Source organism: Artibeus jamaicensis, unplaced genomic scaffold (genome assembly GCF_021234435.1).
Source record: "Artibeus jamaicensis isolate MK-2021 breed Jamaican fruit bat unplaced genomic scaffold, CSHL_Jam_final contig_1998, whole genome shotgun sequence".
Classification (NCBI taxonomy): Eukaryota; Metazoa; Chordata; class Mammalia; order Chiroptera; family Phyllostomidae; genus Artibeus; species Artibeus jamaicensis.
Window position 1 is genome coordinate 13,983,151 of NW_026521407.1, and position 18,678 is coordinate 14,001,828.

The 18,678-nt window shown below is 37.5% G+C and overlaps 1 protein-coding gene across 9 annotated transcripts in view; it reads right to left on the reverse strand.

Moving 5' to 3' along the window:
- CDC27 (cell division cycle 27) overlaps positions 1-18,341 on the reverse strand; it is a 56,199-nt gene extending 37,858 nt beyond the window's left edge. For 7 of the 9 annotated variants that reach the window (XM_037163663.2, XM_037163662.2, XM_037163661.2 and 4 more), the window contains exons 1-4: positions 18,172-18,341; positions 5,664-5,739; positions 2,034-2,181; positions 452-577 (exon numbers count right to left, since the gene is read on the reverse strand). In XM_037163663.2, coding sequence (XP_037019558.2) covers positions 452-577; positions 2,034-2,181; positions 5,664-5,739; positions 18,172-18,198 — 377 coding nt within the window. In that variant the 5' untranslated portion in view covers positions 18,199-18,341. Of the gene's footprint in view, positions 1-451; positions 578-2,033; positions 2,182-5,663; positions 5,740-18,171 lie in introns of those variants that run through there. The other 2 variants (XM_037163669.2, XM_037163670.2) reach the window with 2 other exon arrangements.
- Positions 18,342-18,678: the final 337 nt, after the last annotated feature.

Here is an 18,678-nt window from a genome sequence, read left to right on the forward strand (position 1 = left end):
CCTATCTCCTTTGGCTTTGTCCATGTGTCCTTTATACATATTCCTTCTCTCATTTGCTTTTAAAAGACTGAATGTAAATAAATGTATTTACTTTATTACCAAAACTTGCTTTCAAACCTCTTTCTAAGGAGCATCACTGATACTTAATACTAGAGAAAAAACTTCTTTTTCCTCAGTGGATTGCCTAAGATACTCCTGAACAGGGTAAAAAACCCATCTGTGCATTCAAGTGTCAGACAGTGCTGATGCAGCTATTATCATTGAGGCAAAGTAGAAAACATGGGATCAGCATCTCTAATACTTTTCAGGTTTAAAAAAAGTCATGGAACTAGCAGACTGTACTACTCATCCAAGTGCTATTTGATAAACATACATTAGCAGAGGTTTTAAAACCACAAAACACTCTGGTATTAGAAACAATTTTCTGATAATTTGAATGACTCTTACTCACCAATATACATGTCCCAACAATGAAAGAGTAAAGCAAGCGGAATCGCCAAACTCAGCAACAATGTCATCATGGCTTTTCTGTTTATTAAACACTCCACCAGATAAGATCTGCTCCCCTTCTGCGAGCCTTCAAAACACAAATCACAAATTTAAAAAGTCAATGTAAAAAGGCCCTGAGTGTAAAGACATTCTTCATTACCCAAGTACCTCTTGATAGAGAGATAGGTAAAACAAAAAGTTCTTAGTACCTTTAGAATACCAATAAACTTGTATTTACAATTATGTGGGAGACTGGGAATTTATAATCTTAAAATCCCAGTCTTCCCTTTAAAAACATAACCAGTTAAATTTAGTCTCTGTATGTATAAATCTTATCTGAACAACATACACAATACTCATGTCAAAAGAAATGAAAGACCATTACACTGGGGGGAAAATATAAATGGTGTTTCATTAACAAACGTGGTGAACATTCTTGGTTCTATAATTCCTTGAAAAAGACATTTACAAGAAAATTAAATAAGACTAACATATTTTAATTAAAAATTGCATACTTAATGGCCTCAGTTGTTTTTAGGTTTATAAATGAAACTTGAATGACACTTCATCTCTTTTTATTTGTCAATTATGTTTTCCTGATATAGAAAATCATAAATGTTCACCAAAGGAAAAATTTTTTGCTCAATTTCAGTATATATTTTTAGCATATTAGTTTATAATGATTTGTATTTTAAAGTTTTTTCCAAATCATCAAAACTCCCAAGTAAGCTTTACACACGAAAGGTAGTATCTCAAGTTTTTTATTGTCAGTGGAATTTTTTTAAAAACTATAATGATTTGTAAATGGGGTAAGAAGGTCTAACATAAGAATTGGCTTAAGGAACTGGTAAATATGGTTTTAAAAACTTAACATTAGAATCCTTGAAGTAAAAATAATTCAGTAACAAGTATCTCAGAAATGTTATACACATTGTAGCTAGCTTTAATCTAAAAGCCATCAAATAAAAGGAACCTGTAAACCTACAAACTAAATATACACATAGGCTTTTATACTTACCTGTCTTGTTCTAGTCACTTTTGCCATTAGTTCATCTCTTGCAGCACAGAAAGAGTTTAATACAACATAACTAACTACCTATACCTCTAGCTGACTCCAGATTCAGAACTGGGATAGTTGACTTGGTTTAACTGTAATGTGCAAAAGAAGCAGTCTCCCGAATTTGCCCCATTCCTTCAAAGGGGTAGGAGTAATGGTTTGCAAAGAAAATGATCTTAAAAGACAAATCTGTAATTATACAACTACCTAGACACAGGGGAACATTAATCGCAAATGAAGTAGTAGGTAGGTTTCAGGCTTTATTCCAATTGGTCTAACAATAAAAGCAAAGGAAAGGAAATAACACAAGGATTTTAGAAAATGATAGTAATTAATTACAAGTTACAAAAGTTACTTACAAACCTCTACTACCAAAAAACAGGGGAGAAAGGAAGCCAATCACAGTTTAATCCATCAAAAATTTTTATGCAAAATTCTACAATGTATGTAGGAACAAAACTAGAAGAAAAAAAATTTAAAAACTTACTTGCTGAGATCAACGCAACATTTTGCAAGCAGGTATTTACATTGCGGTGTAGTACAACTGTGTCCTTTCAAGAGTCTATATGCTTTATATGCCTTTCCTGAGCGGTAATAACAGGTTGCCAATAAAAACAAGGCTTCTTCTGAGTGTACTAAGAACACATATGAAAAAAAAAAGGGCTATTATTCAGTGGGTTGAATGGTAATCACTGTTTATCTGGCAATAAGCAAGTTTAGCAACAAAAAAAATCAGGCATGTTATTTAATGTAAAACAATCATTTAGAAATCCAAATTTCAATTAAGTAGAAATACCTTACTGATAGAAAACTTAGTTCCCCAAGTCCTAATTACTGTCTTTCTACAATGAACCAAGGCAATAATACAATGACAATCTATGAATCCTTAAGAAAAGCAAGCAAATGCACGCACATGCGCACACAACCACACACCTACCCCTCCCTTTAAACAGACAACTTTAAAGCATCTTGTTTTTGTGTAGTATTTTTATAATAGATCTTTGAGAGTGCAGAAATCAAATTCCATTAGAGAGGAAAACTCAGCGTTACACGTAAACAATCTGAAATAATTCATACATTGAAAAAGAGCCAGATTCGTCCTGACTGATGTGGCTCAGTGGATTGAGCGCCAGCCCGTGAACCAAAGGGCGGCTGGTTCGATTCCCAATCAGGGTACATGCCTGGGTTGCAGGCCAGGTCCCCAGTGGGGGATGCACTGGAAGCAAAAACATATTAATGTTTCTTTGCCTCTCTCCCTCCCTCCCCCCTGTCTAAAAGTAAAATAAATAAAATCTTTAAAAAAAAGAAAAGAAAAAAGGCCAGATTCAATTAATATATGACAAAAGAAGCAAGAACATACGATGGAGTAAAACAGTCTATTTAATAAATGGTGTTGGGAAAACTGGAACATGTAATAAACGGTGTTGGGACAGGTACACACACAAAAAAGGAAACCACTTGCCAGAATGACAAAGTACAGCAGGTTAGTTTATTGCTTGCATCATTAAAAGCACTGATCCAACTTTTGTGTGATCCAACTTATTGTTAGGGGCTGGGAGAGGACAGAGTGCCCACTAAGAAATGGCAAAAAAGCCCAGAAGGCTATATGTTCAAAAATGTGCCAGTTCCTTTGTTTGCTGCTTTGATCAGTATTTTGGAGGCTGTGGGGGGAACAAAGGGGGAACACATAACACTTTCTTATACTATACACAAGAATAAACTAAAAATGGATCGAAGACTTAAATGTAAGACTCAATACCATAATTCTCACAGTAAAATCTGTGACATTTCTCTTGGCAATATTTTTTCTGACATATCCCCTCTGGGAAGGGAAACAAAAGAAAATATAATAAACAAATGGGACTACATCTCACTAAAAAGTGTTTCACAGCAGAGGACACTGACAAAACAAAAAGACAACCCACTGAATGTGAGAACATACTTGTCAATGGTACATCTGATAAGGGGTTAATACCGAAAATTTATAAAGAACTCATATAACAAGTAATACAAAATACAAGTAATCCAAATTAAAAAACAAGTAATCCAATTAAAAAGTGAGCAAAGGACCTGAATAGACACTTCTCCAAAGAGAACATACAGACAGTCAATAGACATATGAAAGAATGCTCAACATCACTAATTATCAGAGAATGCAGATTAAAACCACAATGAGATATCACCTCACATCTGTAAGAATGGCTATCATCAATAAATCAACAAGTGTTCTCGAGGAGGTGAAGAGAAGAGAACCTTTTGTTTGTGGGAATGCAGACTGGTACAGTCACTACAGAAAACAGTATGAAGGTTCCTCAAAAAATTAAAAGTGGAACTGCCTTATGACCCAGTGATTCCACTTCTGAAGGAACCCAACACAGTTTCAAAAGAAAATATGCACCCCTACGCTCACTGCAGCATTATTTACAATAGCGAAGATATGGAAGCAATCCAAGTGTCCATCAGTAGATGAGTGGATAAAAAAGTTGTGGAAAATATAGACAACGGAATACTACTCAGCCATAAATAGAATGAGTCTTACCATTTGCAACAGCATGGATGGATCTAGAGGGTATTATGATAAATGAAATAAATCAGACAAATACCATATAATTTCACTTATATGTGAAAGCTAAAGAACAAAATAAATGAACAAACAAAACCAAAACAGACTCAAAGATATAGAGAACAGACTGATGGCTGCCTGAGAGGACAGGGTTGAGGGGGTGAGTGAAAAGGTGAAGGGATTAAGATGTACAAATTGGTAGTTACAAAATAGTCATGGGATGTACAGTACAGCACAGGGTATATAACCAATAATATTGTAAAGACTATGTATGGTGTCAGAAGGGTACTGGAAACATCAGGGGGAACACTACAAACTATGTGATTATCTAACCACTATGCTGTATACCTGAAACTAATGCAAAATAATATTGAATGTAAGCTGTAATTGAAAAATAAAAGTAAAAAAAAAAAAGGACCGGATTACAGAAAAACACTTATAAATAATATTGGATAAATTAAGTAATACTATGATAAATTCTTAAAATATTTTTAAACAATTAAGAATCATATATTATAATTATAGAAAGATGACAATTTTCCAGCTACTGAAGCAATAGGAGAAAGTATAAATGACAAAGCTGATGAGTTCAACGACATAAAAAAGTTAAATATCAGAATAATAAAAATAAATAGAGTTAAGATTAAAAAGCAACAATCTGGGGCAATTATGTAATAAATAAAGATATAGTTCATACCATAAGAATAAATTTAAAACAAAAGCTTGAGAAAATACCCATCTTCCCTCAGTTATAAAACTGGAAGACAAAATACCTCATAATTGTCAAGTAAACAAAAACGCATTGAAATGGTCAAATGTGACACTGATAGGTCTGTGAAGTAAGTCTTACACTGTTGGTGACACCCCAGATTATTATACCTCTTTCTGCTTGGTTATCGGCTGGGCAAAAAGCAATTTTTTGTGTGTAGAACTGATCATACCCTTTGACTTGTAAATTCCATTTTAGAGTATATAATCCAAGGAAATGACTTGAAAGAAAAAAAGGTGTACATAATTATCTATAGTAGCATCTTAGAAAGAGAATTACGATAATTGACAGAAACAAAACATACATTATTAGATGTGTATTGAAGGCTGCGCCACGTGCTTTAAATACTTCATCTCATTTAATTCTTCAGTTTTATGAGGCAATTATTATCTTCAGTTTATAGATAATCTGTACTGAGAAATCTGTAATACCCAGACATTAAGGTATACAACTGCATATATCAGCGACAGACTTAGGGTTTGTACAGAAGAGACTAGTCCACACTCTTCACAGCTGGATACAGACTCTATTCTAATAAAAAGCCTGGGGGAAAAAAACCCTAAGGATTGGGGAAGATTAAGTAAACCAAAGTGTAAATCCTGAAGCAACTCTACAGTTACTAAAAGTAGCATATAAGGAGCTACACAGATATAGGGAAACGTTCCTATGAACTAAAGTCAATCACAAAGAAAAAACAAAAGTGATACTCAGAATCTTGTTACAGTCATAAAAAGTGATGGTGATCATATATTTTATTTATGACTATAGAAATGAATGTTACAAACCTTCTGCATACAGTCGTTCTGCGAGGAAAACTGCATCTCGATAAGCATAATGGTTTAGTGCTTGCCATATAGCAGCCTGCAAGTGAGAGAAAAGAAATACATAAATACAGAGTTTCAAGGACACTGCTAGGACAGAGCCTTGCATATAAACCTCAAGCCAACATCCCTAATTTAACTAGTAACACCTCAACGTGCACAGTGCAAACTCCAAAGTGTGTTAGATAAAGCTCTTCACAGTACAGCTGCTAACAAACTTAAATTCCCAAACTCATTTTCACCAGGGACCACATCAGCCTCATGGTTGCCTTCAATGGGCCAAGAGTAATTTTAGGACTGTATAAATGTAACTACTCCTTAACTAAGGGCAGGGAGCTCTACATTCGGCACTTTGAAGGCAACCGCAAGGCTGATGTGGCCCCCAGTGAAAGTTAGTTTGACACCCCTGCATTAGACTATCTATCTGCGGACTTTTAGGTCTCTGTGCCTTTGTACTTCCTTTCCCTTCACTGGGGAATGTGGGCACCCTCATTCATAAAGTCCCAGCTTAAATAACATCTCCTTCATAAAGCTTTCCTGGCTGAAATCTAGCTATTTCTTTTTGTAAACATACCTCTTCTGGTATGAGCACTCATTTATTACAGGTCTGCCTACCCTATTAAACTATACTGCTCTAATATTAAATCAGTGGCTTTTTAACAATTTTTCATAATACGCATAAGGGAAATGGTCAAATGTATGTCATCCTCCTTCAAAAACTTTCCCGTTCAATACCTTTAATGCCACCTAGTTCTCATCCACTGAAGGCAGCACAGTGAAATACAAATGAGTAAAGCTATCATAGGAATAACCGTGAATCCATCTGAATATTTTTTCTTTTTTAGAGTTATGAATACCTTATTAAGTATGTATCAGAAGAACATTTTAAGTAATAATAATAAAAATATTTAGACCCATGTACTCCCTTAACCAGCTTAAGTAATAAAATATTACCAGTATCTGTGAAGCTCCTCATTAGTCACAAAATCTCTCTCTGACTTAAAGAAGAAACCACCACTTGGAATTTTGTTAATCTTTCTTCACAATTTTTATACATTTGTATGTATCATCCTTAAGCAATGTAGCATTGCTTTTTGTATTTTAAATACAATCATATTGTATGTATTCTGCTATGATTTTATAACCCAATATTATGTTCTCAAAATTCATCCTCGATGATGTGTGCAGCTGGAATTCATTCACTTTGACTACTTTCCATTGTATAAATATACCAATATACCTATACCACTTTATTACATATAAACATTTGGGTTATTTCTAGTTTTTTTCCTCCCAGTTATAACAATGCTACAATGAAAACTCTTATATTTGTCTTTTGGGGTGCACATTTAAGAATTTCTCCAAATTAGGGTATATACTCAAGAATAAAATTACTGGATTGTTGAGTATATACATGTTCATCTTTACTAGGTAATGTCAAGGGAAAGGAAGATGCAAATTTAAACTTTCTTTTGAGTAAACTATACTATCAGAAGTAGCATTTTCTTCTCCAATGTTAATGACCTTAATCCAGATCAGAAGTAGCATTTTCTTTTCCAATGTTAATATCCTTAATCCAGTTCTTTCCTGCTACTTTGAGAACCTTTGCTACTCAAGTGTGGTTGCTGGAGCTGCCCTCCGGTAGACCTTACTAGAAAGAGTGTGGCATCTGAGACCCCACCCACATCTACTAAATTGGAACCTGCATTTTAACAAGATCCCCAGGTGATTTATATGCATATTAAGGTTCAAAAAGGAGTGACTTAAAAGACTCACTCTAATTAAAAACCTCTGCTCAACAGAACCCACAAAGCCCAAGAGGCTGTATCTATTAATATTCATTCAACATTAGTATGAAAAAAATAATTTCTAATCCTTTAGGTCATGTCCCTTTGCTTTAAAAGGCTTGAATCACTTATTATCACTTGTTTATAGGTCTTCATGTTCATTCTTAGCCCTAACCCATGTCTTACACTTACTAAAACATCCTATGTATAAATGAATCAAAAAACCATCTCCTTTCAGAACCCACCTAGATTAGTTGGGCTACAGAAAATCTCCTTTGGTCTGAAATTTAATAAACTACTATTTCATTTTCCCCTAATATTTTCAGAAGTAGTTCAGAAGCATATCCTGTAATATGATTCTAACATATGTACATAAAATTTATCTGCTCTGAATAAGAGAAACCCTTGAGTTTTCAGATGCTTATAGACTCCGTACTAAAGATAACTTACCCCTAATTAGCCCCAATATCCCAACTCATAATTTCCAGAAGAGAAAGAGGTTCATAACAATTATAATTTTGACATACGTCAGTTTTCTGCCAGCTGGCATATATCATTGCTTCTGGAATACCTCCATGTAAATTAATTCCACAATGCCCCTCAATCTCATAGACCTAAATACTTACAATACTGAAATATTGTATCACACTAAAAAGACTCAGTAATTGAAGGGTACTCTCCATTACTTGAGGGAATAAAGAGGATGAGAAGAGAAAAAAGAAAAAAGAGGCCACTAAATATCAATGGAACCTCTTAGGAAGTACTGTTAGACCCTTATATACACGATCCTTTCCCAACATAGAGCCACCTAAATGCCCAGTGAAGTGTTCCCCCATATGTGCTGCTTAGAGCTCTTCCACAGACCATTAGCCAATGATCTGAAGTATCTACTCCTTACTACTAACTCAGCTTTATTTATAGCATTTGCCTGTGGTGAATATCAACATACTCGGCTATGTGGAATACAAAGGTATACTATTACTGTGTGAGGAAATGTTTTCACTGATTCCATCATGACTTACCATGAACGATAAAGCAATGAGGGGAAGAAGAGGTGTCTTTTTTAACTTTTCTGAACTGGTAGGCTCTAATACTCATTCATTTAATAAGTATTTAATGAGTGCCTACCTACTGTGTGTCAGGAACTTTCTAGACTTGGGGAGTACAGTAATTAACAAACAGATTTTGATCTCTTGTAGTAGATTTCAGTGTTACACCTGTAGAGACCAGTGGCTACCAACCCTTGCCTGAGGGTGCTCTACCTCAAATCCACCAAATCAAATCCGTGGAAGCTGGAACTGAGTTTAGATATCCTTATTTTTAAACCTTTTTACTGGTAAGCATTCAGGGTTCAGAACCATTCTTCTCCATTCCAGATAAGCTGTTCTCCCTCCTTTTGTTGTACACTCTCTTGAAAAACTTAAAAGCACATGCACATATACAAAAAATCTGTATACAGTGTTAGGGGTTCACAGACATCCTGATTCATTAAGAATCACTGGTCTAGCTGATAGAAGACAGTATTGGAGGCTGCAAAGTAGGTGTTCAATAAATATTTGTGGAATTAAAGTTAGATACAGTAGCCCTGGCTGGTGTGGTTCAGCTGGTTGGAGTATCCTCCCATAAACTGAGAGAGCGCAGGTTCCATTCCCAGTCAGGGCACAAGCCTAGGTTGCAGGTTCAGGTACACAGTACAGGGTATGTGTGAGATCAATGTTCCTCTCTCACACTGAGCTTTCTCTCCCTTTCTTTCTCCGTCCCTTCTCCTCTAATATCAATAAGCATGCCCTTAAGTGAGGATTAAAAAAATTAGCTACAGTATTCACCCCCATCCATGGGGGACATGTTCTAAGACCTCCCAGGAGATGCCCGAAACCAGCAAATAGCATCAAACCTTACAGTGCTCGCACACACACACACACACAGGATCTGACACAAATAATGTCCCTTTTTTAGTACAAAATCATAAGGATGTAATTCTGTAACATCACAATACCACACTCAAGCACAGCATATGATATTTTAGGTGAAGTGTTCAAATTAAAACTACATATTAGTACACCCACATTATTAGCCTATCAACCACACTCAAGCACTCTGCTTTTTTTTTGCTATACATATATACCTGTGATAAAATTTAATCTATAAATTAGACACAGTAAGAGATTAACAACAATAACAATAAAACAGAACAATTTCAATAATATATTGTAATAAAAGTTATATGAATATGGTTTTTCTCTCTTTCAAAATATCTTATTATACTGTACTTACCTTTTCACTTAAAGAAAGCACTTTACAGCTTCTCTTTGGCATATCCAGATTGCCAGCATCACTACTCTTATGCTTTGGGACATTATTAGGTAAAATATGGGTTATTTCAACATAAGTGCTGTGATATCACAACAGTCAATCTGGTGATGAGAAGGCTAAGAAGTAACTACTGAGCAGGTAGTGTACACAGCATGAACACCAAAGGATGATTCATATCCCGGGCGGGACGGAGCAGGACTGTGTGAGATTTCATCATACTACTCAGGATAGCATGCAATTAAAATGTTATGAACTGTTTATTTTTAGAATTTTCCATTTAATATTTTCAGACTTTGGCAGACCATGAGTAGGAGGGGAGTACCATAATTTAAAAAGAGGGAAGAAACAAGTTACCGGCCTGGAAAGGTGCTTTCTCTTTGCAAATCAGAAATTACTACAATAATAGTGTCTTGAGGAGCATTGCTGCTGCTAGGACTATGAGATACACTCTTTGTTTGAAACTCAAACTGCCCAAGGTCACATCTGTGACCTTGTACAGTACACATGAAATCATGAATGTACTGGTAGTTCAATCTGGGTACATTATGGAATTAAAAGGTTTTAGTGTGCTGATTAGTAAGTCACCATTATTTACAGAATTGTACCTAAAGGAAGGTACCTCGAATCTATCCCCTCTTTTCTAGTCCCGGTCTGTAACAGAATCCTCTTTCCTTTAAACTCTTAGTTTCCTAAGTGGTCTTCCTACCCGCAAGCTGTTAGGCAATCCATCCTGTCCCTGAATTACCTTCTTAAAACGTAAATATCATCACTGCTAAACAGAAGACTATAGTGAGAGGTTTGGATTCACATCCACATTCCACGATTTACTAATTCTGTACTTCATGGACAAGTAACTTCATGTTTCTTTAAGTCTTAGTTTCTTCATTTAAATCATAAGACTCCAGTAAAGTACATAATGGTTCCTTTAGCACTTACTTAATGATTCAATACATTTTAGCTGCTTGTCATTCTCAATATTATCATCATGTCTTCCTCCCTGATGAAAACTTTCTAATGTTTCCTCTTGGATAGCTCTACAAAATTCGCAAAATATATACTTACAGAATAAAGCACGAACTCCTTAGTAAACTATTCAAATTTCATCTGGCTTTCATCTTCCTTTTTCAGCTCTATTTTCACATCTCACCAAAGCTGCCTATGTCTAGAACAAGAATAAGCCTCCACCCGTCCCTAAACATCCACTGTATGTTAATATTTCAGTTTTTGTGAACACTATTGCCTCTGTTTGGGCTGTCCTTTGTCTTTAACTTCTATCTCCTGAGACTTCAGTCATCTTTTCTTCAAGATTCAGTTTACATGCTCCTCTGCCTTTCTCGAAGCCTTCGCCGATCTATCCCAGGCAATATTAATTACTCCATCCTATGGTTCCAGATAGTTTGTTTATGCTTTTTTAAAACATCAGGTTACTTATTAGATTTTACTATATTATTTGGTTAACTAGGTTGCAATTTTTTGAAGACAAAAACTAGATTCTATTTTTCTCTAGAATTCCCTGGTTATCCTACTTCATGAGTTATTTCTCTAGTTATCCTAGATAACTGCCCTTAAGCATAATAAATGTTCAATAAATGTTTGTTGAGTGTATGTTTGGGAACTCTAGGTCCATTTTCCATTTACTGACCTACCAACTTTTAGAAACCCAATCGGAAGGTAAAACACAAATTAAGACATTACTACTATAATCAACTTTTACTAATATGAATAAAAGGGAATATTAATGTTGACAACATAAAATACAAATAACATCTAGCTGTTTCTTCTCGACACAATAAGTAAAACATTAAAAAGCAAAGAAAGTGCCCTGGCTGGTGTGGCTCAGTGGATTGAGCACCGGACTGTGAAGCAGAGGGTCACTGGTTCGATTCCCAGTCAGGGCACATGCCTGGGTTACAGGCCAGGTTCCCCAGTGTGGGGAGCACAAGAGGCAACCACACATTGACGTTTCTCTCCCTCTCTTTCTCTTTCCCTTCCCTTCTGCCTATAAATAAATTAATTAATTAAAAAAAAAAAAGCAAAGGAAGTAAGAATCTGGTATGGAGATAAGGGTCAGCCTGACAGTAGGGTTGGAAAATGTCGGGTTTGAGGGCAGTAAAATCTCATAGTGGTGTCATCTATAAGTATCCGGAAGATGCCCAGATTTTTCTGGTTACTAGCAGACTAGATCCTGTCATATTCTTTCCTCCACACTACTCAGATCACTTGCCTTATCATCTTACTCTTTGCTGTACCACCCTGATTTCAGTACAACACTTACCCAACTTGCAAAAATCAGGTTCTGTAGGGCCGCACATAGCCTAACTTTCTGAATTTTCAGATCTCTACTGGCATCTGTTTGATCACTGTCATTGGGGTCACTGTGCTTTTGTTTTTTTTTTTTAATCAAACAATTGGGAAGCCAAACCTTAGAACAAAAATATGTTCTTTAGCTGGGGGATAAATGGTCATGGAAAAAGAATACAATAAAAAAAAATGAACTATTAAAAAACACGGTATTGTAAGGAGTGAATTTAAGCAGGTTTTATATATACCACAGAATCACTGCTGTCTAACCTACATCTCTTCTATGTTACAACATAGCGAAGAGACAGGTAATAGGAAATGTGGCAAACTATCGGTGTTCCCTTCAGAGAACTTCAACATTTGGACTAGATGATAACAATAAATAAATAAATAAATAAAACTAAAGGGTATGCAAACCTAATTTGACTCAACAATTATTTTTTTAATGTTTAATATGATCCCCACACCCCAATACAAGAGATAAATAAAGAGAATCCCTCCAACAATAATAAAGATGACCAACACATTTCTTAGGGCTTTAGTTTTAATTATCTGTAAAATAAGAATAAAAATACTTACCTCTGCTGTAAGTCTAACACAGTGCTTGGCTGCTTTTTTTAAACCCCCGTGAGAACTGACCTGGCCTTCTGGTGTTCTACTAGACCACAGGCGGCAAACACAAGGCCCACGGGCCAAATCCGTCCCTCCACCTTGTTTTCTTGGCCCAGCACCTTGTTTCTACCCTGCGGCAGCGCCGAGCTCCTCACCCCTAGTTAAGGAGTAGTTACATTTATACAGTCCTAAAATTACATTCGGCCCTTTGAAGGCAACCAAGAGGCCCCTGGTGAAAATGAGTTTGACACCCCTGTTAGACCATATAACCTAAGGATCTAGAACCATGCATATACATGTTTTTCAAAATGATATGCGTTTAAATTATGCAACTTAAGTAACAATGAAAGGAAGAAGCTCAATAAACATTTACTTTTTAAGGCAGATCATTTTTCCTGGATTACTTTAGTACTGTCTTATTTGGCCTCTCTGAATTCTTTTTTTACCCTATGATGCACTCTCTCCCTGTGAACTTTTCACAAATCAGCTGATCATATTACCCCTTTGCTAAAATCCTTCAGTGGCTTCTAATTGTCCCTAATGATATAAACCAAAGCCCCCAAATGAGACAGTGTGGTATAACACTCAGTTCCCTTGCCAGTTCCTCCTGTGTCGTTTTCTTACCCTCTCCATGCTAGTACACTGACCTTCTTCCAGCTCCTCAAACCTGTCATGCTACTCTCCTGCCACAGGGCCGTTAAACAGACAACTCACTTTACCTGTCATGCTCCTCCTTTCCTCCAAACCATGCAAATTCTAGTCATTCTTTGGACTTCTTTCTCAGGGAAGGCTTTTTTTGGGACTCCCAGATGAGATTAGGCATCCTTATTATACACTCTAATAGCACCAAATACCTTTTCTTTCTAATACTTCTCAATGTTGTAATTGACATGTATTTAGAACACTGCATAATATCTTCCTCACTATAATATAAACCCTAGAATGTTAGGGACATCTGTTTTTGCTCACTATTATAATCCCAGCATGTATTATGTACTTTTTAAGCAGGTGCTTAACTAATGTACGTTGTACTAATAAACAAATGATCTTTCACTTCTTATATGATAGTCTTAGCCTTAAGTTTCTCTGTATATCTAATAGTTAAGGATCTTTGGAATTCTCTCTTTGAAGACACTTCATGGCACACAGAAGAATTATTTTGAAATGCAAATAACCACCACCTAATTACTCACTTATGACATGGAGATTTCCTAAGAACTTGCTTGTTTAATTTTGTTGTAAATGAAAGAACATGGTGTAGACAGAATATACCCAGGATCTGAGGTGGGAGATCTTTGTTCAAAGTTGTATACCAGTACTCCCAGCAGTGTGCCTTTGGGGGGAGCTATTTAAGTCTTCTTAGCCTCAGTTTCTTATGAAAAATGGAGCGCTGTTTCTTGGGCTTGTGTGGGTTAAATAAAATCATACATATGTAATGTTCCAAGTATGACTGGCACACATTAAGCACGTAACACTGGTTTTTTCCCCATCTCTTAATAAAAATAAATTCAATATACATAATTTATAGTTTTATTATATAATATCTACCAGCATATCTGCCACAATTATTTATTTTTTGACATATAAGCCCCAAAAGACACAAATGATTTACTGGCTACCTTAGTGCTATGGATCACCAGACAAATTTGACACATATGTACTATGGCCAAAAAGTGTAGGACTCTGAATTTTTTTCATTTTAAAAGTAAAGAAATGAAAGAGAAATAAAGTACCATATTCAAGAATTCTATCCATTTCTGATTTTAAATAGAGCTTTGCTCAGAACAACAGTATTTCTTTATTACCAATTTTTAAGAAGGTCAGAAAAGGATAGTGAAGAAAGCCAACTCAAGCTCCCATATATCCCCGTAGGAAAACTTGCCCCTTAGGAGAACCCCACATACAGCTTCCATCACCACCCCTTGACATCAACGAAGCCTTTGGTGGGGGGTCATCTAACACAGTTTTCCTGAATATACCACCTTCAACTGTAAGTTACTTGAAATATAGCGCTCTCTGCATCTATGGTAGTTGCTGTCCCTGTACCCAAACCAAATGTACTCTTTCGCTAATGACCTCTACAACAATACTAGGTATATAATACCCGCTTACAATCTGCTTATAAAGGCAATTTTTACAAGGCTTTTTTTTTGTAACTTCATCTGACATTTCTAACTGTAAATTGATTAATCAAATGTCTTTGCTTTTTTTTTAACTTCTTCAGGTGAGTTTTTATAAACATCTAAATTAGCACCAGTTGAAGTCATTAAGACTAATGTATCTTTCACAAACAGTTATATTAAAAATTATGACAGCCCTGACCAATGTGGCTCAGCTGGTTAAGTACTGACCTGCAAAGTGCAGTGCCGCTAGTTCGATTCCTGGTCAGGGCACATGACTGGGTTGTGAATTCAGTCCCCTGTCAGGGCACTTACAAAAGGCAACCCAAGGATATTTCTCTCACATAAATGTTTCTTCCTCTCTCTTTCTCCCTCCATTCCCCTCTCTCTAAAAATAAATAAATAAAATCTTTTTAAAAATTATAACAGGCCATGGCTGGTGTGGTTCAGTGGATTGAGTGTCGGCCTGAGAACCAAGGGGTCACCAGTTCGATTCCCAGTCAGGGCATATACCTGAGTTGCAGGCCAGATCCCCAGTGGCAGGTGCACAAGAAGCAACCACACACTGGTATTTCTCTCCCTCTTTCTCCCTCCTTTCCCCTCTTTAAAAACGAATAGGTAAAATCTTTTTAAAAAATTGTGACAGAATTTCTGCCTTATAACAGGAGAGATTTCTGTAAAGTCTTGTGGGGGACCAAAGTTCTGCCACCACAAAATATGCCTTTCTAGAATGATTTTAAGCTGGTTATTAAGAAACAAAGGACTCAGAACCTCTCACTCTCCGCCCTTACCTGCCTGCAGGAATTGTTAGAAAAAGAAGGGTGCTTCACCTTATCATCACAATATAAACTAAATGTGGCAGAAATTGAGACACCTAGCAAAGCCTGTTTGTTGAGCTTTTCTGTGTCCCATTGTTTCTGGGTCCCGCAAGAATTTGTTCCCTACATGTTTGTTCTTTCTTGTCTTCCTGTGAATTGCTTACTTGTTCTTTGAAATTCCAGTCCTGTCCCCCTTCACATTTGACAAAAATGGCATATAAACCTCAACTGCCCAATGCATCTTCAGATCCCATTTTATGGCACCACCCCAAGTACATCTGTAACAAATTCTGGACATTTTCTTCTGTTAACCTGTTTCACGTTAATTTGATTATTAGCCCAGCTAGAACTTAGAAGATGGGGGGGAAGTTGATTTTTTATACCCCACAGACAAGTAACACTTCCTATGAGAAATAATTTGGAGGAGCTTATATGTAGGTTCACGTGGTTTATCAGACTGGGTATTCTATGTTAAAATTTTTAAGGAAAAAAAAAGCAGAAAACAATTGCTTTCATCTTTTCTCTCAAGTTTTTCCTACGCCTACTAATACCACAAACCCTGAGGCATCCCAAGAAAGGAAAACAACTTTCCAACTTATGCTCATTCCTTTACAAATACAGTTAAAAAAAACCAACATATACAGTATCCTATCCATCCTATTTTTATTTTCCTCCTTACTAATTCCTTCCCCTTTTCCACACTATCCATAATGAGTGGATCTTTATCATTGCAGCCAAAGTTGCTTGTTCCTCCCACAGGTCCAGATCCCTCCAGGAATGGCTTCTTCTTACACCATAAATCACAACCAAAGTTCTCACCTGGCCAGATCCTAAAACTTCTTACCACCGTCCCCAAATCTAGTGGACAAAGGTAGTGTGAAAAAAACCAAACAAACCAAATATGACTTTTAAGCCTTAAAAATCCCTAACAGCATTACTACCAAAAGTACTTTAAGGAAAAAGAGGAAACCTGAGGGGTACTATTAACAGGTTACCTATTTCTTTTATTCTCTCTGCTTTTATACAAGTTCAAATGAGTAAATAGTGGTTATAGGCTACCAATACAACTAGTTTATCATTTTAGAAGACTTTGGGGGCCAGAGGAAGCAAATGTATCAATTATTAAGATAAAATTACAAGAATATGAAATAGAAATTAAACAACTTACATGCTCTACTTATTCATTTAAGGTAGAGACAGCAACTTCTAATTTCATGTTAGGCCTCAAAAAAAAAGAGAAATCTTAAAAGGGACTTCTTACTAGTAAGAGGAATTAGATGTTAAGAAAGCTTTGGAAGAAGCACTGGTACAACTTACATACAAACAGATACATTTCCTAAGATGGAATCCCACGTTACAGTAATACAAACAATAATAGCTGGTGTATGTTTGGAGCTGGAGAAGAAGCCAACTTGGAGAAATGGGTATTTCATCCTCTGAAGAAAAATAAAGGAAGTATGAAAGCAATGATGTATTAAAATATTTACCATTTGCTATCACAGGCCTATTAAGGGTAACATGAATTAATTTCTGTCCATGACTCAATGACAGCAGATGACAGGTCAACTCTGTAATAATCAAGTCAAAGATCAAATGGTGGGTTGAAAGTCCCCCAGACCTGGTCTATCACCAAGGGACAAAAGATTCTGTTTCTTCAGGGGGGAAATGACTTGGCACTGCACCCAACACTTAAAACCCAACAGGGTTTCTTCCATGCTCTCATAGCACTGTGCCTCAAAGCATACGTTGGTATGGTAAGCACAGTGAAATGATGGGAAAACCAGTATTTGTCTTTCATTTCCTGAACGCCGTATAAACGTACACTAAAACACTCCTGGTCTCCATCAGAGGCCATGGGAAAAAAAAACTCAGATTTGCCGTTCCTACTCCTTCCTCTTGTAATAGGTGCCTGCACCTCAGCACTGGGCCTTGGACTTCTCTTCTTAAATCATTGTTCAGAGAGAAATTCACTGAGTGGGGAAAGCAATGTGGGCTAGTAAGTCTGTTACCAAAATAGAAATTAGTATTAAAAATACCGATCCTACCAGCCCTTTACCCTCTCACATTAAACAAAAACAAAACCAACCACCCCTCCACGCAAACTTGCCCCACCATCATGAAGACTGTACAAGCTGTGATCAAATGTGCTTCCCAATCACCCTTTAGGTAACAGAGCACCTGGGCGAGCTTTCACCCCCTTACCCCACCCCAATCTCTCACCCAGACCAGGGCCAGGCTCCTAGACTGACAGGAGGGGCTAGCCGGACGTCGGCTCGGAATGGAAGGAAGGTATTATCGCTGAAAGCCGCTCATACTAGGGACAGAAGTAACACAGGGCCAGAGGTAACACGGCTTAGGTTGCGGGCAAGGCCCCCGAACTGACGAGAAGACAGGCAGAGCCCGGCGTAAGGGGAGGCGGGAGAAGCAGCCCGGCCTAGGCCGCACCAGGCCGCGGAGTGGCCAGACGCGGCTTCCCGAATGGGGCTCCCAGCCAAGCCTCAGAGAAGAGGGTTATCATTACCTGGACGGGTTCCTGCAGCACCGTCATCCTTGAGGCTCAGGCCCACTTTCTGCAGCGCCTCAGGCCCCCCCCGCAGCGGCTCCGGCCCGGCCAGCCCCGGCTCATTTAAACTCACCAGCGACCGTTACCGAGGGATGGGGGCGGCCGAGCGACTGCCGAACATGTCCGAGCGGGACACGAAAATACCCGAAGTGAAGAGATCTGCGCGGGAGCAGGACGAAAAATCCCGAAGTATTACGGAAATACCCGAAGTAAATCGACAGAGGAGGAGACCGCTCCCGGAAATTGTCGAGGATCACCGGAGACTTCCGAGTCTGACCCATAGCGTAGATTCCTCTTGGCCACGCCTTTAACAACGCACGCCCCGCCCAATCGGCCGGGCCACGCCCAAACGGCAACCAACCGGCTGCTCTTGACTTACTCGAGTGGGCGGGGAGCGTTACGTGGCCTTGCTACAGTCTGGATTCGCCACTCAACCTTTCCGTATTGATCGGTGCGCGGTAGATT